General features: G+C 40.3%; 1 protein-coding gene across 1 annotated transcript; it reads left to right on the top strand.

Moving 5' to 3' along the window:
• The first annotated feature begins 13 nt into the window (after window positions 1-13).
• On the top strand, window positions 14-23,420 carry tmem244 (transmembrane protein 244). Its single transcript, XM_082148030.1, has 6 exons — window positions 14-198; window positions 437-522; window positions 7,290-7,366; window positions 17,329-17,454; window positions 23,042-23,086; window positions 23,173-23,420. Exons 1-6 carry the CDS (start codon window positions 106-108, stop codon window positions 23,268-23,270), a joined length of 525 nt encoding a protein of 174 aa, XP_082004156.1. The 5' UTR covers window positions 14-105; the 3' UTR covers window positions 23,271-23,420.
• The last annotated feature ends 3,655 nt before the right edge of the window (window positions 23,421-27,075 follow it).

The raw sequence follows: 27,075 nt of genomic DNA, 5'->3' as shown, positions 1-27,075 counted from the left end.
CAGATTTACGAGAGTGTTGCTAATCTTATTAAGAGCAGCCATGACAGATGCACAGATTCAGAGTTGTGCTACTGCTAGCGTCCATCAAAGATTCGCCGGCCATTCATGTTGTTGGACTACTGTTGCCGGTGCTGTGGGACCACTCTGATCAAACGCCATGGCCAGCTGCCAATCAACGGCAAGATCCAGGACACCTGGGTAAAGTTTGATCCACTGTCGCATAGTTCACTTACTACTAGCTCCACATGTCTATATGCATCACTTCCAGACGACTTCTGTGATTCACTGACTGAAAAACAGGCACCGTTTTATAGAGGAAATAATTCAGGCTCATGAACAATGGAACATGTTTGATTAGACACTGCAGAAACAATACTGATAAAACTATGACATATTTCCCAGCAGTCAAACAACTGTGTTGTGTGTTTATTGTCAGGCTGTTCTTCAAAACCTGCTGATGTGTATGGTGTGCTTCTACTCGGTGTACTATATTGTGGTCAGTCTCTGTATCGGCATTCTCAGGTGAGATTCTCCACACTGAGCGGCACTTCCTCTCTCTCTCTCTCTCTCTCTCTCTCTCTCTCTCTCTCTCTCTCTCTCTCTCTCTCCCTCTCTCTCTCTCTCTGTGTGTGTGTGTGTCTGTTTTTTATGTGGTGATCGTCTGACTTCCTGTATAGAGAAAGAAACAGTCTACGTCAGTGTATCTTAGCACTTTGTGATATTAGTTTCATGTAAATCACTGCTGCTGTTCTTAATGCATTCACAAAAATGGCCATTTCTCCTATTCAACCCATGAACATCTTGTTATTAATTAACATATTGTTGGGCCTATGCTATCGTTCATGTTATATTTAAAACATTTAAAGGTTTGGACTTTTTTTGAGTGTTGGTTTTGTGCGAGAAACATGTGTCGGGTCACTATGTGATGTGACATCTGCACTCTCATCGAATGAAAGGTTCCGTGGGGTTCTAGATAGAGCTCTAGGGTTCTAGACTCAAACACTATATAAGGAGAAATGTCTTAAATTATTACATAATACTTTCATTTTTAATGGGTTATTGATTTTTTTTCTTTCTTCTAGTGATAAAGTTTGTTTACGAGCTGTTTAATTAATAAAATTGAATTAAAATACAGAATTAATTAATTTAAGCTAAATTCATACAAAGATCACATTATGGGAACCACTAAAAGGTTTGTGAAGTGCCTGACGGAACCCTTTATGGTTCCATGTAGAACATTTACTTCTAAAAGTCCGGGGCCTCGTTTCTAAAATGCATGTATGATCGGATTTGATCCTTCATTCCTTGGACATGACGAGGAACAAATCAGGATTTATAAAGGCAGAAACTGACGTGAAAATGTTCTTATGCATCTGACAACTGTAGGGCATACTTTTTTATTTTTTTATTTTTTTTTTATTTTTTATTTATTTTTTTTTTTTTATTAAACAAACACAAAACAAAGTAACAAATCGCCCGACACACCACAAATATAAACACAAAAGTATACATAACATAACAACAAAGCATTGTACAGTGAACAGAAATGTGCAACAGGACCAGCAGAGAAATAGATCATCTGAAGGCACTAGCCTATATCATACCAAACCTCAGAATATCAGAAGTAGAGGCATTTATGCTGTCCAAATAAGGTGACCAAGTGCGAGTAAAAGTATCAGTCGTAGAGTGAATAAAAGATGTTAGGAGTTCCAGAGGAATAGTCTCTCTAATAACTGAATGCCATCCCTTCATAGAGGGGGGTTTATCGCTGATCCACGACAAAAGTAGATTCTTCCTGGCAGCAAAAGTTAACAGGTCAAAAAGACGTCTTTTATGCTTATTAGAAATAAGCTTACATGGGAAACCCAGGAGAAGAGACAAAGGGTCAGGATCCAAGGCCAAACCTAAGATATTATTCAATTGAGCTATGATTCTGGACCAGTAGGCCTGGATAACATAACAATCCCATACACAGTGAATGTAATCTCCTATGTCAGATTTACATTTGGGGCAGAGTGGTGAGTGAGCGGAGTTGAACTTGTGTCTTAGAAGAGGTGTAATGTGTATTCTGTGGAGAATCCTAAGCTGAATGGCTCTTACTCTATTGCAAACTGAAAGCCTATTGGCTAGAGACCAAACCATCTCCCAATCATTCTCTGAGATATCCACCCCAAGATCTCTTTCCCATGTTAATCTGAGGTGCGAGGTATTAACTGTAGAATAGGAGCACAGGGCTTTATAGAAGAAGGAAATCAACTTTTTTGTAGGAGGGTTTAAAAGCATCCTCTCAATTACTGAAAGTGAATATTTGGAAGTGAGTGTAGTATTTTTGAATATGTAATCTCTAATTTGCAAGAATCTAAAAAAATGTTGCCTAGGTAAATTATATTTTGAGGCTAAAATATCAAAAGACAATAGTGATCCCTCCTCAAATAAATCACCTATCCTACGTATACCATTAGCCAGCCAAACGTTAAAACCAAGGTCCATAGTACTTGGCAGAAACTCTGGATTGTTCAGGATTGGCAACAGAGGAGAGGTTGTGTCGATCTTGTCTTCTAATTTTTGAATAGCACGCCATGCCTTAAGAGTATTACATACTAAAGGGTTATCACACATAGCTCTCCTCAGCTTAGAATCACGGACAAATAGTAAGTTTTGCAAAGGGCATTTAGACTGTGAAGATTCAAGATCAAGCCAAGCTGATTTAGGATCTTCATTAAGCCACTCAACAATGAATCGAAGCTGGCAAGCCAACTGATACAGTTTAAAATTGGGGAGATCCAAACCACCCTTTGCACCAGGGAGCTGAAGCTTTGATAATTTCAACCTGGGTTTTCTTTTGCTCCAGATAAATGAACTTAACCACCCATTCAGCTCTTTTATAACCTTATTAGACAGTAAAATAGGAATCATCTGCATAGGGTATAGTAACCGAGGTAGGACATTCATCTTTATCATGGCAACCCGTCCCAGCCAAGACAGAGGGAGAGTCATCCACCTGGTCAAATCATCTCTTATTTTTTCGAGCACTGGTGTAAAATTAGCTTTGTATAATTTCCTAAAAGTAGGGGTTATATTAATACCTAAATAAATAAAACCTTCCTCGGAATATTTAAAAGGAAAAGAGGGAGGTTGATTTATGGACTTCTTATTCCCTATAAATAGGGCAACTGATTTAGAAAAATTGATCTTGTACCCGGAAAATTGTCCAAATTCCTGAATGAGGTCAACAACTGCTGGTACAGCGGTCTTGGGGTCCGAAAGAAAAAGTAACACGTCATCTGCATATAAGGAGATTTTGTGCCGCCTACCCCCCAGAGACATGCCCGACACAGCTGCACTCTCTCTTATCCTCTGAGCAAATGGCTCCATTGCTATCGCAAAGAGCAATGGAGAGAGGGGACAGCCCTGTCTTGTACCCCGGGATAAGGAAAAATTAACAGATCTATGACCATTGGTAATAACCGCGGAAAGGGGATCTTTATAGAGTATTCTCACCCACTTAATGAAATATTCACCAATGCCAAATTTTTCCAGTGTGTAAAACAGATACGGCCACTCCACAGAATCGAAAGCCTTTTCCGCGTCTAGGGATAAAATACAAGAGTTAGTACTGAGGTTATGGGAAAGCTCAATAATGTTTAAAAGCCTCCTGACATTATGGGTGGAGCTTCTGCCTTTAATAAACCCTGTCTGGTCTTCATGAATGATATATGGCAGAACCTTTTCCAATCTTAACGCTAAGATTTTAGATAACAATTTTAAATCTGAATTAAGCAAAGCAATCGGCCTATAGGAGCCACAATTTTCTGGGTCCTTGCCTTTTTTTAAAATAAGAGAAATATTTGCTTCACGAAGCGAGTGGGGTAACCTGTCAGTCAAGAATGAATGATTGAGCATAGCTAAAAGGGGGTCTAGAAGCACGTACTCAAATTCTTTATAGAATTCGCATGCAAGGCCATCAGGCCCAGGAGATTTACCAGACTTCAAGCTATGAAGTGCGACTATAGCTTCCTCCCTTGAAATAGGTGCATTGAGAAGTTCCCTCTGTTCTTCTGAAACGACAGGGAGGGTTAGGCAATCAAAGAAAGATACCATGTAATCATGTTTTTGGGAAGAATGATGAGACTGATAAAGAACAGAGTAGAACTGTTTAAAAATATTGTTAATAATAATAGGATCAAAATGACGCACTCCCATGGGGTCTACTATAGAAGTAATAAATTGTGGGTCAGAATTGGACTTTGTTAAATGAGCTAGATATTTACTAGGTTTATTACCCCATTCATATAATTTTTGCTTTGAGTAACATATATTTGAATGAGACTGATAGGTTAGCAATGAATTTAAAGAGGTTCGCACAGCACTTATTTTTTCTAACAGAGCTGGGGAGGGATCATTCAAGTAGCTACTAGTGGCAGTATTTAATTCTGACTCCAGGTGTTTCTCTTTCTCTAACTGCTTTCTTTTTTTGGTTGCAAAGTATGAAATGGCAAGGCCTCTGATGTATGCTTTAGTCGTCTCCCAGAGAAGTGAGGGATTGTTTGTAGATTCTGAGTTAATAGATAAAAATATCTTAAACTCTGAATGAAAGTATGAGAGAAATTTATCATCTTTGAGTAATAAATTATTAAATCTCCAACTTCTAACAGGTCTAAGAAACCCCCTCACACAAATATCTAGCACCACTATAGCGTGATCCGATATAACAATATCTCCTATGTTGCAGCGTGTAATTGAATGCATTATAGTCTTAGGAGCAAAAAAGTAGTCGATCCGAGAGTGACACTTATGTGGGTGAGAAAAAAAAGTGAATTTATTTTGATGCGGGTTCAGAGTGCGCCAAACATCCAAATATTCTAAGTCATCACATAGTGCGGCAAGAGCTTTGGACTGTTTGGTGAAGAGAGAGTCCCTGGGGGGAAAGCGGTCTAATAATGAATTCAATAAACAATTAAAGTCTCCTCCAATAATACACAATCCAGATGCGCGTTCTTTAAATTCAAGAAAAGCTTTTGTAAGAAATTCTGAGGAGTAATTTGGGGGACAATATATGTTTAAAAGTGAAATTTCCTCTGCGTTCAAAGTCCCCTTAATAATGATGTATCTACCATGTTTGTCCTTAATACTCTCTGTGACATTAAAAGGTATACTTTTACTAATTAAAATTGCTACTCCTCTACTACTTTTCGTAAAGGATGAGAAGTGAATTTGACCAACCCATTTATAATGTGTTAGATTCAAATGTTCGCTATCACTCAAATGGGTTTCTTGTAATAAAGCTACATCTATATTTTCCTTATGAAGTCGTGTGAGCACTTTACGAATTTTAATTCGCCCGTGTAGGCCCCTTACGTTCCATGTACAAAGTCTTAAGTTACCAGCCATTACTTAAAGAATAGAACAGGTGGTGATCTCCCCCTTTCAAACATTTCCATATTGTCATTCGGTCCAGTAAACAGATACGCGTGTGTCAAGGCATAACAGTAAACAATAACATAAATCAAAACAAGCCAAACTGGCAACATGAAAGGAAAAAAGAAAAGCAAAAAATTGCACGGTACGGACATAAAAAAATAGGAAAAAAGGGGCCGTTTCCCCACGTCAAGGGGAGCATTCTTCATCCCAAAAACAGCCAGTTACTTCTCCAGTAGCAACTATACAAAAAAGTAGGCTACACCCAAAATACAAAAAAAAAAAGTTATCGCGATAGCCCCCGTCACTCAAAAAAAGAGAAAAATAGAAAATAAAGTACGCAAACTAAAACTCACGTCGCTATTATAAGAAGCTGGATCCGCCAGTCACTCGCCAGGTAGAAAACCCGACACGGATCAGGTGCTCGTGCTGGAATTTGAATTGCTCTTATCCAGGTACTGCGAGACAGCAGTCGCCGTCTCGAATACTTTAAGGGTACTTCCTATGTTGACTCGTAGCTTGGCTGGATACAGCATCGCATAGCGAGCGCCCATATCTCGGAGTCGCTGCTTGACCGCGTTGAAATCCTTGCGCTTCCGTATCACTGAAGCCGAAAAATCCTGGTAGCATGATATTTTACTGTCCTCATACCGCAAATCCCCATCCGCTGAGCGTTTCCTGCAGGCATCGAGAACCCTCTGCTTGTCACCATAGTTGTGGAACCGAACAATCAATGGCCGTGGTCTGTCCTTAGCACCCGGTTTTGGAGCCAGCGTACGATGCGCCCTTTCAATCTTGATGCGACCGCTCTTGGTATGCAGGCCAAGAAATTCGGGGATCCACGATTCAAGAAAGGTAACTGCATTGGTACCCTCTACCTCTTCGCGAAGGCCCAGGATTCGGATATTTTTGCGCCGGCCTCTATTCTCCAGGTCGTCGATATGTTCGGTAAGCATGGCAACTTGTTTTTCAAGAGTGAAAACGCGAGATTGCGCGTCCTCCGAAAATGCCTCAACCGCCATGATTCTCCGCTCCGCCTCATCCAATCGACCATTAACACTTTCCAGCTGCTGGGTATGATTATGCACTGTTTCTGCCAGCGGGCCAAGTTTTTCATCTATTGCATTAGAGATCTTCTCAGTCATAATTTGAAGTGCTTTTGCGAGCGCCGGGCTAAGGTCAGCCTCGCTGCCAGCGTCTGCCTGACTCTGTTCGGGCTCGTCGGCCGATCCCTCAGCGGCCGAATCTTTTTTCGCCGTTTTCTTAGCAGGTCTTGGCATTTTCGGCAAAGATTGCGGCCAGAAAGTCTCTAGCGACATACTACAGAAGATTTATAGTTGAAATCCAGAGTTTGCGTACCTTATTAATAGAAAATAAATAAGCGTGACAGGAGCAACCTTAAACTGCTGCTACTTCCAAGCCGCCATCTTGCGCCCCCCCTGTAGGGCATACTTACCAACCTTTTGTGCTCATATATAACACTAATAAAAATAATCCATAAAGTTTGTACCATATTTGTGGGTATTCTGTAGATTTATAAAGGAATTTTTTATGTGCATATGGACGTTTCAAAAAATCGATCAAAGGAACGTTTTGTAAGTTGTTGTATGTTCACATTTAGGATCATTCCACACACGTCTTTATAAAGAGGCCCCGGTCCCCTGAATTTTGTGATGCAAAATTAGAATAGAGCAGGATAATTTGATGCAAATTGAATTCTCCAGTTGTTGTTTTTTAGCTACAATAAACTTAATAACAGTAGTAAACTATTAACGTTATCACATTCTTGATCTGAACTAATGTTACAGAATTGAATCAAGCTGTTTGGGTGTTTATTTGTTGCTGTTTGTTTGTTTGTTTGTTGTAATCAGGGTCGACGAGGTTGACAGCTTGTTAGCACCTTTCGACTACACCACTCAACCATCATGGCAAAGTCCAAAATATTTAGGTAGGCTTGGTTCAAGGATACAGTGGATACTTTATGTTGTGTAAAGTTGTAGTTGACTGAACACTGGCTCAAGACTGACACTTGCAGTCACACAAACTTTGCATTATGATCTGCAGTTGAGGGCTGTTTAACCCTAATCCTCTCATTCTGTAACAGATTCTTCCATCGTGGGTAAAAATGACCCGAAGCCCTAAAATTATACTTTTTTTTTTGTCCAGAAAGGTCATATCATTTCATTTTTATAATATTTTTTCTATTTTTAAATAGTTTTTTTGGGAGATATATATGTATTATGATTTTTATCAATAAATAATATATTCAAGCACATCCCTCACATTCTTTTAACTTAAATTCAAATAAACTTTTCAAAACATGCATAAACCAGCTCAGATCAGCTCAATATGTCACATTGGGTCACTTCTGGTGTCTTTGCCGCCCTCTTGTGGAAAAAAATAATATAACATGATATTTCATGACTCTTGCCACTAGAGGGCCTTGTAGCTCTATATGGAGCAAATGAGCTGTTCCTCTGGGTCCTAAAGTCAGTCCTTGATTTTATCTCTTCAGTGTGCATTCGGATACACTTGTAGACATTATTAAATAACTTTTGCAAAAAATTTAGCATCTTTAGTTTGAATTTGGAGCATTTTTAGTTTTTTCCATGAATACTGAAGCTTTCCTCACATTCCATTCATTCCTAATTGACCTGCGAGGAAAGGTTTTGTTTCTTTTTTTATTAAAACCACATAAACTCCTCAAATCCAGTAAAACATTTTGTGTGTATTCGTGGTTCAAGTGTGACAAGTCCTAAGGTATTGGACCCCTCAGATTTAAATAAATAAGTTTCGGGTCAAAATGACCTAAGGGAAGGCAGATGCTGAGAGTTACATATTGTCATAATTCCTGTCTTGTGTTCCCCTTGTCTTGTGTGGACATTTGTCATTTCCTGTCCTGTGCCATGTTTTGTAGTCCTTTGTAGTTTTTCTTATCTATTAGTCTCCCCAGGTGTTTCTAATTAGCCCCGCCCCCTTGTTATCTTGTTTAGCTTGTTTGCCTGTGTATTTAAAGCCTGGTTCACACGGGACGATTTTAAAATTGTCGGCCGATTTTCCAAACCTGAGAGACCCCACACACGGGGATAAAAAATCACGGGTCTAACAGTTTTGGTCGTATAGTGTGTGGTGCGCAGCCACACGGCAAAATCAACACATCACACACGAACTGATTTGACTCCCGAGCATTCCCAGCTCAGACGGGAAATCTCGCAAAATCCCTCGAGACCAAACGTGACTTCAGAGTAAACAATCATGGCGGACGAAGAGGATGCAGTGGCAATAGTTTGTAGTTTTTTTTTAACCGGAAAAAAACGTTATCAGAAGAAAAGGCGATGATCTCCGACGTCCACCGGACTTTCTGGTGCGCCATTTCGCCGGCTGTTTTGATTATGTTTCCCGGTGCTTCCTCGCCGCCTCGTCACCTCGCTTTCTGATTGGCTACACGCCACAGTCCACAGGCTGCGTGCTCGTTTGTCCCCGGGGGACACCACACACGAGTCTGCAGTCTGAACTGGAAGTTGTTGAGAAACAGATCCACAACCTTTTATTGAGACAGGCCGAGCTGAGAGACCGGTGTTTGGCTCTTGAAACATCACGCGCCGATGCACACAAATCAGTGTTTAACGTTACTAACCCGCTGACTCCGACCGCGTCTACTCCGTGCGTTCCTCAGCATCGGTCGCAATCAGCCATGGTCTCGTTCACTCCGGCTCCAACACGCCACCACGAAGCATGGGTGGTTCCGCAGTGGAAGACGCGAGTCAGGTTTAGACCAAGACTTTCTCCGACCCTCCCGGTTTTCGAGTTATCGACACAAAACCGCTTCTCCCCTCTACGCGAAACAGAACGCGATGCTGTGATCATCGGCGATTCCATCGTTCGGCACGTACACGCTACGTTAGGTAAAAGTAAGGTGCAAAGTCACTGCTTTCCTGGTGCTCGTGTTTCTGAAATCGCTGCTCGCGTTCCCGAGATCCTGAACGGTGACGAGCGCGTCGGAACTGTGGTCCTGCACGCGGGAGTGAACGACATCAGGCTGCGCCAGACGGAGATTCTGAAGAAAGACTTCAGGAATCTAATCGATACGGTACGCAGCACATCGCCTGAAACAACGATCATTGTGTCAGGACCGCTTCCCACGTACCGACTAGGGCATGAAAAGTTCAGCAGATTATTTGCGCTAAATGAATGGTTAATGTCATGGTGCAATGAGCAGAAACTGCTCTTTGTAAATAATTGGAATCTGTTTTGGGAGCGTCCTAGGCTTTTCCGTGCTGATGGCTTACACCCAAGCAGATTCGGAGCGGATCTTCTGTCAGATAACATCTCCAAAATGTTAAATACCCTTTGACTAGTAACCAAAAGTCCAAATCATAGTCTCTGCTGCACCAATTCAACTGATATAAATACTAGTGTAGAACATTGCATAGAAACCGTGTCGATTCCTCGTTTAGTGAGATCAAATAATAAATCTAATGCAGGATCTAGGAAAAATCTAATTGTTATTAAAACAGAAAATGTTGCTATTAGTAAACAAAAACTATTTCTAAAGCTAGGTCTTCTAAACATTAGATCGCTCGCACCTAAGGCAGTTATTGTAAATGAAATAGTCACAGATAATAGCTTCGATGTACTTTGCCTTACTGAAACCTGGCTTAAACCAAATGATTATTTCGGTCTAAATGAGTCTACTCCTCCTGGATACTGTTATAAGCATGAGCCCCGTCTGATTGGCCGTGGCGGAGGTGTTGCAACCATTTATAGAGATATTCTAAATGTTACTCAGATAACGGGTAATAAGTTTATTTCATTTGAAGTACTTGTACTAAATGTTACGCTCTTAGATGTTAGAAAAACATCCCTATTATCTCTAGCCTTGGCTACCGTATATAGACCGCCAGGGCCTTACGCTGATTTCTATGGAGCTTATAATATGACAAAACGATTTGAATTTGAATTGTGTAAATTTGAATTATTTGCAAGTGAAATCTAACAAAATTGAATTTTAGGTGGTAGTTTAAATAGTTCTGAATTTGATTTTTTTTAAACGAATATTGAACATTTGAAATTTAACAAACTGAAATGTTTTTATGGCTGAATTTTATAGACATGTATTTTCCAACAGCTAGTTTTTTTTTTGTTCTGAATTCGTATACTGCAAATATTCAGTTAAAAAAAATACAGATTCAAGTTTTCAAGATGAAGAAATTCGGAACTTCAAATTCAGTTTTCTAAAATTCAAGTTCAAAAATTCAAGTTCAAAAATTCAAGTTCAAAAATTCAGATCTTACAGAAAGTAGGTCACAGGTCATCCACAGGGAAGAGTAAAGGATCTCAGATAAGTCGAACAGAGCATTTTGGCTGCACTGCAGTAGTTTTCTGCCAAACGCGGTGGTGGTTCAAGAGAATCCGTGTATCTTTCGTTCAGTCGTTTTTTTATTTAATATTAAGAGTAGAAAAATGAGAAAACAGCTTGAGTATTAGATTTCTAATATTCTAGTAATAATAGTCCGCTGTTGCACGGAGCTTACAAAAATTGTGTATTGCAACTATAGGCTATATTTCATTTCCTCATCAAACAACTAGACTAACGAATGGCTCGGCACAACAGAAGAGCCCAGAAAGGGCTTTTTCTCTGAGTAGACCAGCAGTTGGTCTGAATTTGCTATAGCCTATTTTCCGGACTGTACAGGCTAAGTCACGTTTTATGAAACACGCTGTGATTTATTCCAAAGTGACTCTGGCATATATAATGCATTTAACATTAAATAATATAAATGTTGACTTTCAAAAGTAGGCGCGCCAAGAAGGCTATTCTCTGTATTTTGGTTCATTTTTGGTGAGCGCCAGAAAGATCTAAAGAGACCGAGACGCGCTAAAGCAGCGCATCATGTTGTTTTATTTATTTTTCAATGGCATTATATTTTGTAGTCATTTTGAATGTACACAAATTGACTATAAATAACAGAGTATTATAAGTTATTTCCCAGCAGTGGAACAAATCCAAGTGATGGCGCTCGTGCATCGCGCTCTCACACAACATAGCCTACTATCAGACCTGGCGTTGCTTCATATCGCAAACTGCTCATTATCAAAATGAAACACAGTCAAACAAACATATAAAAAGTTATTCTGCCTAATTTTATTGGTCTGTTGTACAATATAAAGGGCAAGCTGTGCCGCACACAGTCCTACTCCAAACATTTCCCTTGCTGTGAAGACGCTGATTTAGCCTATACGTGTATTTTGGGATTCGACTGAAGTATGAAGCCTTCTTTATATTAATCGTTAGCATCCACATGTTACATTGCAAATATGAAAACTTTTGACTGAATGAGAGATGCGCGACCGTTTCGATTTAAATAAATTTGTTTAGGCTTGGCGTTTAAAATAGGCTAAATGTTGTTTGTAATAAAGGGCACAATATAGCCTCTTTTATAGGCTATGTAGCCTATATTATTTTATTAGGCCTATACATGGCTACTTATTTTTCATTCTTGTTGTTTTTTCTTGGTGGAGACCATTTGGGCAAAAAACAAACAAAAAAACAAAAAAAACAAAACATATTGTGTTCATTACCCCCACCCACATTTGGGCTTAATCACTGTTATAATTAGGGGTTCCTTGGAAATGTATTTAGGTGTAGACAAAATCAGTTATGTTTATTTCATAAATATGAACGCATCTCCCGGACACTAGCCGTTAGTCTACTTCCTTGGCCTATTTTTTTAGCTGCATGGCCAATTCTCAAAATCTGTGTGGAAAAGCTGCGGAGCTTTTTTTTTTTATTCTTTTTTATTATTATTTATTTTGGAAGTTTAGTTGCCATAGAAAATAACACAGTTTTGTTTAACATCAACTGATACTCAATATTAATGGAATAAATAAATGTAATGTCAGAGAATGCACAAAGCGCATTCTTTTGAGATGTAAATTACAATACATTTTAATTTAAATAAAACACAAAAGGCCTAGCTACATCATAAAACTCAGAAGATGATGTATTTTAATATATTATATTATAATACAAATAAAAAGGCGTCATACTTCAGTCGAGTCCCAAAATACACGTAGCCTAGGCTATAGGCTAAATCAGCGTCTTCAAGGGAAATGTTTGGACTGTAGGCTACTGTGTGCGGCACAGCTTGCCTTTTATATTGTACAACAGACCAATTAAATTAGGCAGAATACCTTTTTATATGTTTGTTTGACTGTGTTTCATTTTGATAATGAGCAGTTTGCGATATGAAGCAACGCCAGGTCTGATAGTAGGCTATGTTGTGTGAGAGCGCGATGCACGAGCGCCATCACTTGGATTTGTTCCACTGCTGGGAAATAACTTAATACTCTGTTATTTATAGTCAATTTGTGTACATTCAAAATGACTACAAAATATAATGCCATTGAAAAATAAATAAAACAACATGATGCGCTGCTTTAGCGCGTCTCGGTCTCTTTAGATCTTTCTGGCGCTCACCAAAAATGAACCAAAATACAGAGAATAGCCTTCTTGGCGCGCCTACTTTTGAAAGTCAACATTTATATTATTTAATGTTAAATGCATTATATATGCCAGAGTCACTTTGGAATAAATCACAGCGTGTTTCATAAAACGTGACTTAGCCTGTACAGTCCGGAAAATAGGCTATAGCAAATTCAGACCAACTGCTGGTCTACTCAGAGAAAAAGCCCTTTCTGGGCTCTTCTGTTGTGCCGAGCCATTCGTTAGTCTAGTTGTTTGATGAGGAAATGAAATATAGCCTATAGTTGCAATACACAATTTTTGTAAGCTCCGTGCAACAGCGGACTATTATTACTAGAATATTAGAAATCTAATACTCAAGCTGTTTTCTCATTTTTCTACTCTTAATATTAAATAAAAAAACGACTGAACGAAAGATACACGGATTCTCTTGAACCACCACCGCGTTTGGCAGAAAACTACTGCAGTGCAGCCAAAATGCTCTGTTCGACTTATCTGAGATCCTTTACTCTTCCCTGTGGATGACCTGTGACCTACTTTCTGTAAGATCTGAATTTTTGAACTTGAATTTTTGAACTTGAATTTTAGAAAACTGAATTTGAAGTTCCGAATTTCTTCATCTTGAAAACTTGAATCTGTATTTTTTTAAACTGAATATTTGCAGTATACGAATTCAGAACAAAAAAAAACTAGCTGTTGGAAAATACATGTCTATAAAATTCAGCCATAAAAACATTTCAGTTTGTTAAATTTCAAATGTTCAATATTCGTTTAAAAAAAATCAAATTCAGAACTATTTAAACTACCACCTAAAATTCAATTTTGTTAGATTTCACTTGCAAATAATTCAAATTTACACAATTCAAATTCAAATCGTTTTGTCATATTATAAGCTCCATAGATTTCCTAAAAGAGTTTGCAGATTTTCTCTCAGACCTATTAGTCAATGTCGATAAAGCATTAATTGTTGGAGATTTTAACATACACGTAGATAATCCAAATGATGCGTTAGGAGCTGCGTTTACAGATTTATTAAATTCATTTGGGGTCAAGCAAAACGTCACCGGACTAACACATCGTCTTAATCATACACTCGATTTAATTATATCACATGGAACCGATCCAACCGATATAGATATCATTCCACAAAGTGATGAAGTCACTGATCACTACATGGTAACTTGCATATTACGTACTGCTGTAATATGTCATGCGGCGTCGCGTTATCAACCAGGCAGAACAATCCTCCCATCCACCATAGATAATTTCTCAAATTGCTTATCTAATCTGTCTCGGCTGCTGCCTGAACCCAAACAAACAGATGAACTAGAAGAACTAACTAGCACTATGAGCACCATTCTCTCTAGAACATTGGATGTGGTTGCACCTATTAAATTAAAAAAGGTCAAAGAGAAAAATAAAGCACCATGGTATAACAATACTACGCATGTTTTAAAGAGAGAAACCCGTATTTTAGATCGTAAATGGAAACAAACTAATTTAGAGGTCTTTAGAATCTCGTGGAAAGACAGTATGTCAAGTTATAAAAAGGCCCTAAAAGCGGCCAGGGCTGAGCACCTCCGCAAACTAATAGAAAACAACCAAAACAATCCAAGGTTTTTATTTAACACCGTGGCTAGACTAACAAATAAACAGACGTCACCCGAACAAAATATCCCGTTACAGTTCAGTAGTAATGATTTCATGAACTTCTTCACTGAGAAAATAGAAAGCATCAGAACCACAATTGTAAACGTTCAATCTTCAATCGCGCCTTATAATTCAGCTTCAATTATCACCCCGCAAGAACAATTACAGTGCTTTACAACTATAGAACAAAAAGAGTTAAATAAACTTATCACTTCATCTAAAACAACAACATGTTTATTAGATCCTATACCAACTAAACTACTGAAAGAAGTGTTACCTGTAGTGGAAGAGCCTCTCCTCAATATTATTAACTCGTCTTTATCTTTAGGTCATGTTCCAAGAACATTTAAACTGGCAGTTATAAAACCTCTCATTAAGAAACCACAATTAGATCATAATAATCTAGCAAATTATAGACCCATTTCAAATCTTCCATTTATGTCTAAAATATTAGAAAAAGTGGTGTCCGCTCAACTGGGCTCTTTCTTGCAACAAAATGATATCTATGAAAAGTTTCAGTCTGGATTCAGACCGCATCATAGCACTGAAACTGCGCTCGTTAAAATCACAAATGATTTACTTTTAGCTTCTGACCAAGGCTGTATCTCAATACTAGTTTTACTTGATCTTAGTGCTGCGTTCGATACTATAGATCACACATTACTCTTAGATCGACTACAAAATTATACTGGTGTTCAAGGACAAGCATTAAGCTGGTTCAAATCATACCTATCTGACCGCTACCATTTTGTCTATTTAAATGGAGAAAAATCGATCATAACTCCAGTAAACTATGGAGTGCCGCAGGGATCTGTATTAGGCCCTCTGTTATTCTCAATATATATGATGCCACTTGGAAATATTATAAGGAAACATGGAATTAGTTTCCATTGTTATGCTGATGACACTCAAATATATATTTCATCACGGCCGGATGAAAACGCTAAATTTTCCAAATTGACAGAGTGTGTTAAAGATATAAAAGATTGGATGACGCGTAATTTTCTTTTATTAAATCCAGACAAGACAGAGGTAATACTTATCGGTTCAAAAAACCGCCCACAAAACCTCGCACAATACAACTTTAACATCATAGGATGTCCTGTTACTTTATCCTCTACAGTAAAAGACCTGGGTGTTATACTCGATTGCAACCTGTCTTTTGAAAATCATATTTCATATGTTACAAAAACAGCCTTTTTCCACCTTAGAAACATTGCTAAGCTACGTAATATGCTATCAGTTTCTGATGCAGAAAAGTTAGTTCATGCATTCATGACCTCGAGACTGGATTACTGTAATGCTTTATTAGCTGGTTGTCCTGCATCCTCAATAAACAAGCTACAGTTAGTCCAAAATGCCGCCGCTAGAGTTCTTACGAGATCAAGAAAATATGATCATATAACACCGATTTTATCATCACTGCATTGGTTACCTATAAAGTTCCGTATTAATTACAAGGTATTGCTACTGACTTATAAAGCCCTAAACGGCTTAGCTCCAGTCTATTTAACGGATCTTCTATCGCCCTATAATCCATCGCGCTCTTTAAGATCACTAAATTCAAGGCTTTTGGTCATACCTAGGATATCCAGAACCACCAAAGGAGGGAGAGCATTTTCACATTTGGCTCCAAAACTCTGGAATAGTCTTCCTGATACTGTTCGTTGCTCAGACTCGCTCTCCCAGTTTAAAACTAGATTAAAGTCGCATCTCTTCGGCCAGGCATTCATATAATCCCACAGTTCAAACTACAATACGGCCTCTAGCTCATAAATGCCAGAGGAGAACTGGCCCCCGACTGAGCCTGGGTTCTCCCAAGGTTTTTTTTCTCCATTAGGTCACCTGATGGAGTTTTAGGACACCATTAGGTCACTTGATGGAGTTTTTCGGTTCCTTGCCACTGTTGCCTTTGGCTTGCTCAGTTGGGGATATTTTGGGGATATTTAATTTAATTTTATCAATCAATAAATTCCTCTTGAAACAAACTTTGTTGTATTATTTTAATTTAATACTGTGAAGCTGCTTTGATACAATCTGTATTGTGAAAAGCGCTATACAAATAAACTTGACTTGACTTGACTTGACGAGGAGAAATCGGGCCAAATAAATCCAACATGTTGGATATTCCCGATTTGAGATCGGAGCGGTCCCGACGTCCTTCCGAGCAGACGAGAGCAGCCTTAACACACCACACACGGCAGGAATATCTGATCAGATTATTTTACGATAATCGGAGCATCCTTAAGATTGTCGGAAAGAGTGAATCGGGGCTAAAATCGGCCTAATTATCCTGCCGTGTGAACCAGGCTTAAGCCCTGTGTCTAGTTTCAGTCTTTGTGAGTTCTTAACGTTGTGTGTTGGCTGTTCCCCGAGTCCTGAGTCCCGCTGTTCCCCGAGTCCTGAGTCCCGCTGTTCCCCGAGTCCTGAGTCCTGCCTTACAGAAGAAATCACGAAGACTGAAACTAGACACAGGGCTTAAATCCACTGGCAAACAAGCTAAACAAGATAAGACCGGAATTATGTCACATATAATGCTGATGTATATTAACAATACATGACACAACACAATTTAGTGATGGTACCAATTAACAATAGCGGAAATTAGCACTTATTTTACACAGAAATTGGATCTTGGTAAGTTTTGAAACTGAAGAAGTGCTGATTTGCTGATCTCAACCTTCTGATTAGAGAAGTTCTGATGTTTTGTGCATAATAAAACATGCGTTTGCATGGGCAGTTGTCTTTCAGATGTGTGTGTGTGTGTTGTACAGTGAGTGTGATCTCCACAGAGGTGACGTACGTTCTGGGCGGTCTGATATTCGCGTGGATCGTGGAGGAATGTGTGTGGGACTACGCCATCACTGTCACACTGCTGCATGTTGGACTGACCGTAGCCGGTGAGAGCATCTAAACACACATTAAAGACCTGAGATTAAGCATATTTGGTCAAATCAATTTGACAAGTTAACCTGAATGCCTGATATTATGGGTTCAAAACAAGCCAAGCAGTAAAATGCTGTCAACAACCACAGAAAGTAATTTAATTTAGTCTCTCAGTGTAACGAGAATCCACTGATGGCGATTCGAGGATGTGAACACATGTGCAGTTTTATTCTAAAATGATAAACATGATACAAAACAAACAAAACAAAAAACCGAACTTGATATGAGCATAACTTGATTATTAACTAGTGGTCGACAAATATTGCAGATGCCAAAATCTTGTGTGGCTGATGGTCGATATATCTATAATTTATATTTATAATTATATTTATTTTACTTGATAATTAATAAGTTAGAAACATAGTTTGACAATTAATTTAAAAAATAAATCTGTATTTAGAACGTTCACAGATAGAAATGACGTAGAATCAGAGTGGCGAGTACGTTCACCAAAACAAACAGTCCAAACACAATCAGTGCAGCATGAATCTCTCTCTCGCTGTCCCAGGTCTGCAGGGCGCTTGTATCCCGTCTCTCCGCCAATCACCGGAATTAAAGCTGCCGTCGGCAAGTCTGGCAGATTGGGTCGATTAGCCAAAATTTTGAATGTTTACAACTCTCATGCCCCTCCCCACTACCAGCGAGCACCCTCCCATCGAGGTCGTGCTCGTCAGTGCGTCACTGTGCGTGTGTACCTGATTTTCTGTGAACGCGTCCGTCTCTTCAGCATCTATCAACACCATGGACTCGGAGGTAGGCAGCCCTGGCTAATATATCCATAGATAGCAATAACCGAGGAATTGGAAGCTTGTTAGTAGATTTTCTCTCCGCCATCACGCTTCATGCAATCTCCAGGCGAACTTCAGGCGTGTCGTGTGCATGTGATATTGTAACGTGCGCGTCTGCGCGAGGGAGAGGGGATCTGTGGCGTGTGCACGACCTGTGATTGACAGTCAGATATCACACCCCCCTGCGCTGATTGGACCTGATGAAGCGGGAGCGCTGGATTTTTGCAAAACAAATAACACGCTCCAGGTGGAGTTAGAAGCTCGGGTTTTTTTCTAAAACCACCTTATTTATGTTGTTCTGTCGGATTATAGTGTCGATTACACTGAATATGATCAAAAAAATTTTGCCGACGGCAGCTTTAAAAACAGGGGTTAGTTATCATCATCAATGACTTCGCATTACCAATCCCCTCCTCCCTCCCAATTTCTAGAGAGGAGGTTGGCTACAGCCATCTGCGCCCCCGGCCTGTGGACCACCTCGGACGTAAAAGGCTGTATCGCTTGATACCAACGGGTGATCCGTGCGTTGGTATCCTTCATGCGGTGGAGCCACTGAAGGGGCGCAGGGTCTGAACAGAGAGTGAATCCCTCCTGGGACGGGGTTGCCCACTGAAGCTAAGCAGGGCTGAGCCTGGTTAGTACCTGGATGGGAGACTCCTGGGAAAAACCAGGTTGCTGCTGGAAGAGGTGTTAGTGAGGCCAGCAGGGGGCGCTCACCCTGTGGTCTGTGTGGGTCCTAATGCCCCAGTGTAGTGACGGGGACACTATACTGTCAAAAGAGCACCGTCCTTCGGATGAGACATTAAACCGAGGTCATTAAAAATCCAAGGATGTCCTTCGAAAAAGAGTTGGGGTGTAACCCCGGCATCCTGGCCAAATTTGCCCCTGTCCATCATGGCCTCCTAATCATCCCCATATACTGATTGGCTTCATCACTGTCTCCTCTCCACCAGTAAGCTGGTGTGTGGTGGGCGTTCTGGCGCAGTATGGCTGCCGTCGCATCATCCAGGTGGATGCTGCACATTGGTGGTGGTTGAGGAGATTCCCGCCTTACATATGTGAAGCGCTTTGAGGACCCAGAAAAAGCACTATATAAATGTAACAAATTATTATTAATACATTTTTCAATGGTGCTGTATCTAGTCTTTCTGTTTGAGAGCTATCGACTCGGATACAGCACCGGCCGCTCCTATCCTCCGATCACCTGGGACAGGACTGACCCCTGTCAGACGCATCCGTCTGCAACTAAAAAGGGAGATCAAAGTTAGGAGAGTGTAAGAGCGGGCCACTGCATGGGGGAGCCTTTACCTTGGTTAGGGCCTGTTGGCACAGCTCCGTCCACTGGAGCGAATCTGGTGCTTCCTTTTTAGTGAGGTCTGTCAGTGGGCTGGTGAGCTCAGAATGATTAGGAATAAACCTCCTATAATATCCCCCCCAGCCCCAGGAACTGTCTCACCTCCTTTCTGGTCTTATCAATTTGGGGACGCACCTGTCCATGCCCCAAGTGAAAGCCCAGATACCACACCTCCACACGCCCCGTAGCCCAGCCACCCTCACTGATCTCGGGACAGCGTGCAGATGTTCCAGATGCGGTTGTCAATCATTACTGTATGAAATGACCGAACGTCAGCGGCTCCGAAGGAACAAATCTGAACGAGATATCCTCCTTTTATTACCCGTATGTCCAGATAATTCTCATCTGCTCCCAAGTGCGACCCCTAGTGTCACTACATCGACACAATGCCTGTGGGCAAAGAATTTTTGTGCAAGTCCTTAGTATATAAATACTAGGGGTTTGGTTAAATGATATTTAAGTTTCACGTGGTCAGGTGAGCAGTCCCATGACGTCTTCCACTGGTTGAGTGTTATTTGAGCTGTAAAGTGTCTGAATCGTCTGTTTAGGTTGAACTGTTGCTCTATGTGGATGAACTTCTGCTAATGCATTATCCGTGTAATTCACATGAATGGATTTGTCTCCATGTAAACACGGTCACGACTAAAGTTACTTTCAAAAGGAATGCATTACAATATTGCGTTACTCCCTAAAACAAGTAACTAATTACTTTTTTGGAAAGTATTTTTGCATAACATTTTCTCACCTTGGCTGGGCTTGCTTGTTTTCGTTTTTTAACAAGAAAAATAAAACAAATGTTCTCTTTTACTCAATTGTAAAGGCTCTTTCACACCCAAAGTGAAATGAATAACCCTCAGGCTGAAAGAAACACAAATTCAAGCCTATACAGTAGAGTGCGCCGCTCGAACAAACCTCACAGCTGTGCTGCTGTTCTGGACAGAAGAAGACTGCAGTCCGTAGCTTTTTTGGGTTTAAAATGATCCAAAATAAATTTGAGCAAGTATAACCAGCCAGTGTTCAACACTCTCTGCTTGCCGTAGCTCGATTCAAAACGGTGAGCTTGTAATAATGTATTTAACTCCAATGGTACTGGTGGATTTCCGCGGGAAAATCGAGCATGTCTGCGTCATTACGTCACATCTGTCCACATGAAGAAGAGTCTCGGCTAGTTGGCTATGAGTGTGAGGATAATGGAGGTGGAGATTTATAGCCTTTTCTCACAGCACTTGATATAATTAAACTTATCAATTTGATGCCGGATCCAGAAAGGTTCAAACGACAATCACCAACTGGAGATTCACCCGAACAAACGCGAAAGACTTCGGACTTCGGAGGAAAAAGAGACTGCAACCGGCCAAAAAGTACTTCCAAAAAGTAGAATCTGTGATTGCGAACGACAGTATCCACACCGGCGCGGCGACTGACTCCTCAAAACACTGGATTCATCCGCGCTGTGCCATGCCGAGGCACAACCCACGTAAAGTTGATAATTCCGCGAATAACTGCAATTGCAGATTTCGAACAGAGATGGCGACAAAGAGGACAGCAGCTTTAAGCAATAAAAAATAAAAATAAAAAAAGGAACACAAATGTGATGTTTATCTAAAGTGATTTTTACTTATTAGTATGGTTGAATTGGATCATCTACGGTGGCCCAGTAGTGCACAACACAACGAAATTTAAAAAGCAAACATAAGTTCACAACACAACAGAACTGAGCCGCAACACAACGGAAATGCTCCCGACCACTAGAGGGCTCTCGGAGCGCGGTAAAGTTACTTTTCCTAGCCATTGTTCTATAGAGTCGACAGTCTTAACATATCAATACCATGATTAGTTTTAACAGTATGTATTGTATATCGACATAAAATATACTTCAAAATCACCTACATGAATTATAGCTGCGTATTTATACTGGAAAATCCTCTGATGTGCACAGCGCATGATCCCTAAGGGAACGTCTGGCAATTCCACCTAGTGGTTAAAATAAAAGTATAATTTATTATAATATAATTTGATCAATAAAAATAAAAACCATTTTGTGAATTGCAGAATTACAGGAAGGTATTGGCACAGTTTCACCTGTAACAGTACATGATGAGTTTGAAAGCCTGAATAACATCTATTAATGGAAAAACATCTTCACCCACACAACACACTGTCAGCCTCAGACGACTGTAAAGCAGCGTTCAGCTCTTTCACCGTATATACAGTGAGAGACCGGCACTGTGGCGTTTGAATGAATTAGATTAGTGAATACACAGAATTATGTCTTAATACACAGAGTTGCCGTTCTAGAAAATGACGTATTGCGTAGTGAAAAAGTATGTTTACCAAGGCAGATACAGTGAAGTGTGACCCTGGCCTGTGGCTATTTGATTTCTGTAATAAATATTTCTATACTGTCAGAGTAATCCAGCTTGAAGTAGCAGCTTCATGTTGTGAGTCTACACACACCTCACTACACACACTCACTGACACACTGAAGAACAGAGACACTGTATTCACCAACCAGATCAAATACAGGAGCGTGTCCTGCGTGAAGTCCACCTTGGACTGATCTAATCGATTACTGTGGTGTGAAGGCGGTCGGTGACCAGGCACAAAATATAAGGGCTTCTACAGACATATGGCATAATGATGTAGGCAGATCTCTTTGAATGATCTTTATTTGAGAGCTTTTTCAGCAAATATTGATCTACAGTTGCCAAAGATGATGTCCGGAGGGAATATGTGCTTTGAATGACCCTACGAGTCTGATTAAACCATCAAAATATGAGGAAAATAATTGATATTACAAAATATTACAAAATTATTTTTGCAAGCTACATGTTTTATTTTACTTTGCAAAGAAAAACAAAAAGCTGACGTATACTGTTTCAGTAGCCATTAAAACTTAATCAGTTTTTAATATTTGGTTGGCTCACAATTTTTGCATGCTAAATTTCTTTGTATGGCTAAAAATTATGCTAAAAAAACATTGCATTATCATCACAAATAAAACAACTCCAAGCATAACTTACGCAATATGATTACAAAATGATGTCAATTTTTCTAGGCCTAACATCACTTTTCTCAACTACTGTCAATAATTTCATAACTTTTGCACATTTGATGTAAAAATTTCAGCCAATGCCACTGAAAACATTGATTTCAGAGAAAAAAAGATCAAAACTAACGGCATAAGTGTCCATCCACACCCCTTTATAATCGCACATGTGCCTGTGTTCAGAATGAACTAATCAACATCATGATATTCTGATATGATTTATCTTTGTTTCATTGTATTAAAACCGGCTGTTTTAACAGGTGTAGACTTTTTATATCCACTATAAATGTATATTTGAAAGCACACGATGGCTAATTGTCTCCCTGTTTTGTCTGTCGTTTTTGTTTCAGTTATGGCTGATTTTCCCTCAACAGAGCACTGGTGGATTGCTCTCGGTAACTTCTGTTCTCTAAAGTGAAATCAGGCCACTCCTCGTGTGCGTAATGTAATGATAACTGTACGTCTGTCTTCTCTCCTTTAGGCTCTGGGTTACTGATGATGATTTCTGGAGGGCAACTCCTGGCTTACCGACTCTTCAGAAATAATTTTGTACATCCCGCAGATCTTCAGAACTTCTGACACGCGGAGGAGAATGTACAGTGATCGATATTCTCAGTTTTGTACTGTTTTAACTTTTTTTATATCATGGTGTAGTTTGAAATGGTTTTGTTATTCCTACTCAATATTTTGCATTATGGATTTGTTTTGAAACTGTTTATGCTGATAAAATAATTCCAGTAAACCATGTTGTTTTGGTTGCCTTTCTAACCAGTGACAAAACACATTTCTAACACTTTCATGTGGGTGAGGTAACTCTTCTGACTGGGCTAATATTAACCGTGTATGTAGTTGAGTATACGAATGCTCTACCCTGGAAGTCTAGAGTTCTCGCGAGAGCACAAGTTGAATTTGCTCAGCGAGTTTAAGGTCCTTTCACACTGGACGCCATTTTGACGCACGAATAATTCGCACGATGGGTTTATTTTTTTATCAGCTGTGTGTGTAATGAGTGCTTCCACACCGAACGTGAATGTGCTGCGGCGAAAAAACGACTTTTATTTTTTCCGCTTCAATGTCGATTTTTTTTACAACTTTTGCGGCGACAGAAAAGGCTTCAGCCAATCACATACTACAAGGACAAGGATTTGAAAGACGATGTGTGGCGTAGCATTGCCAACCAACTCGGCTATCACGACTGTGAGTTTGTTGTGTGATAGTTTTAGTCGTATTATAGTCCTGTGCTGTGTAGGCTAGCAGGCTAAACTACATTTGGGATAGAAAGCTAACACTATTATCATCAAAGATAGAGACAGAGACCGTGTTTACTTTGAACATGTAACGAGATGTAGTGAGACTATTTAGGGCTGCTTTTAGTATTACTATACATTCTTTGTGTGATGTCTACAGTTTCTAGTCGAATGATTTTAACTTGTTACTTCGTGTGTTACATGTAATGTGTATTGACATTACAAAACTCACTGTGTTTAGTTGAAGACACAAAAAAACTGTGGAAAAGCGTCAGGGACACCGATGAGAGGAAAAGGAGAGAGGAAAAGGAAACTAAGAGTGGACATTAGCAAACTCCCCTTCAGACTCTCTGTTCTGTAAGATTGGCTGCACACAGAACCTTCTTTTCTGTCTTTTAAAGAAAATGAAAAGCTCGTCTTCACTGGATGATGATGATGAAGTGTCCATGTTTTCTCAGCTGTCGGCGCGAAAGTTTTGGAATGTTGAAGCTCTGAACGTCACAGACGTCGCAAATTCGCGTCGCAGCTTATGTGAATGGTTTTGACGCGAACTATTCGCTTTTTCGTTACACATCCGGTGTGAAAGGGCCTTTACTCTGGCGTCGAGTAATGATGCTCATTAACTATGCCCTTGTAGCCAAGCTGCACCAATCACATCGGGTTATCTGATAAAGGCGGGCCAGAGGCGAGCTAAACGGATGACGACAGCGCTAGTGACAGCGCAATCACGACAGTGATTGGTCGTAGTGTTATCCAATTGCGTGCAGTGAGATTTCCAAATGCATGCTTGGTGCTGCCCCTCGAGTTGGCCGATTTTCATTAGTCAATGCCAGACCCTTATGCTGGGTACACACCAAATCTTATAAGATTTTCAAAATGTGATGGACCACAAATCCTAGATTTAAGCGTTTTGCTCCTATAGTGTGTGTGTGCCATGATGTGACAAAGACAGCACACCACCCACCACAGATTTTCAACCAGAGTCTCGACTGTGAACACAGGAAATCTCGCGAGACTTCAGAATAAGCATGGCGGATGATATGCAGGAAGAAATTGCGATGATCGTGTTTGGAATGATTTTGTTGTTGGAACAACAATACTTGTTGGATTGATCAACAAGCTGATCCTCCATCTCTGCTGTCCACATCAGTTTCACTTTGTGCTGCTCCATGACTGGGTTTGTTATGCTTCCGTCTTCCATCATCTCGCTTTCTGATTGGATATTGTTTCGTTTAACGTGATAATCTCCAGAACGTGCGCGTGTTTGTCCTCGGGGTCCCCCCCCCCCCCACACACATCAGGATTTCTGATCGTAAATATTAAACATGTTGAATATTTACGATTCGCGATCGGGGCGGCTCCGACGTTCTCCCGATCAGGTTCGGACACTCTTAACACACCTCACACCAAGGGAAAATCTGATAAGATAATCTGTAGAACCATCAAGATAATCGGGACATAGCTAGGATTGTCGGCAGGGGGGAAATCGTCCCAAAATCAGCCCGATTATCTTTTGGTGTGTACCCAGCATTAATCTTTCAGATTTGGGTCTGGATTTCCAGGCTACGAATGCTCTGGAGTCACAGAGGAGTCAGAGCAGCATCCATGCACTTGATGAAGGTGTCTAGGAAGGCTAGGCTGAAAGAAAGGTACTGGTATGCTTTGCCCTGGTAAGCTAAACTTGTGTCATTGAACACAGTCAGCCCACTCAAGGACTGACCTAGCATGCCCACTCTTTAGTCCTGACATAGTTTTTCCAAAGCCGGTTCCCACATAGCAACATTGTGTCGGCCCAGATCCGGCCCACATCTGGCACACGTGGAAAGATGATCTGGCCCACATGCGGCGTGGAATGACGGCCCTTGGGCGGCTCACTCCTGTTTGCCAGATCTGGGCCACAAGCAGAAAGGGGGTAATCTTTCAGCCGGAAACTGAAGCTTCCCCGGGCGCCGCCATTGATTAGCGGACCATCACCTGCTGTTAGCATACCATTGACTCCCATTCATTTTGGCGTCACTTTGACAGCGAATAACTTTACATCTGAGGCGTTTAAAGACTCCATTTCTCCATTATTTATTTCTAAAGAAACACGAAAATGTATAAAAGGCTCCTTGTATCTTACGTTATGGCCCCGTAGAAGCAGTTTTTTTAAAAATAGGCAAACGATTGCGTCATAACCACGCGACTCTCTGTCGCACAGTAGAGAGATTACCGTATGGACAGGAGGAGAAGCTCGCGGGCAATCGGGGACGTGGAGGCTAAATGACAAAATAAATCATCAGAATACTTAGCAAAAGTTTCTCCTGCTCCTAGCTCATGGACACCTCCTACTCACACTCTCCGTCTCTGCAAGATTCGGAAGGGAATGATTCAGATTTCTCTCGGCACAGCTACTAGAAGACAGACGGGTTGCTCACGTCACATCTACGTCGTCAAGCTCAGTTTGAGTCTGTGCAGTACGCTCAGCCATCAGGAAGAGAGAGCTTCTAATTGATTTCACTTGTCTCCGTTGAATCCAATGGGGTCGCTGTGTCCATTTCTTTTACTGTCTATGACAAGCAGGCCATAGCAATGCCACATGTCAGCCAAGAGCAAAGAAATAAACCAGAACTGGACCTTATCTGAGCCACAAAATCTGTGTATATTAAATATGGAGTCATTTCAGCCTTAATAAGCCTGTTAACAAGCAGAATCACTGAAGGAAAGAAGAGAACAGGAAAAGAGACGAGCAGAAACACAAGAACTACAGCTGACTTCCAGACACAGTCTACTTATTACAGATTCACTTATTACTAACCAGACTGACTTTATTTCTGTCAGACGTCCACAAATGTTTTTATTGAGAATTAACAGGGGGTTTAACTCTAATGTGCTTCATTTGAAGTCACCAAAACAGTGATCAGTGTTTCCATTAGTTGGGCTCTTAACTCTTATTATATATTTTGTCTTTTTTGGCCGCTGTGACGGTGTGTTTGTCAAACACATTTGCAGCAGCAAATAAAGCTAAAGTGAAATGAGATCAGGTGATGATGGTTACCTGTTGATGGCTTTATATTCATCATGAAATAGACTGATTCACTGATCTAACAATTGCGTTGTACCATTAATATTCACATCACTAACCCTGTGTTACTGCA

The sequence above is a fragment of the Leuciscus leuciscus genome (assembly GCF_965113295.1).
Source record: "Leuciscus leuciscus genome assembly, chromosome: 19".
Classification (NCBI taxonomy): domain Eukaryota; kingdom Metazoa; phylum Chordata; class Actinopteri; order Cypriniformes; family Leuciscidae; genus Leuciscus; species Leuciscus leuciscus.
Note: the sequence above shows the minus strand (reverse complement) of the source record. Positions and strands in the feature narration are given on the sequence as shown.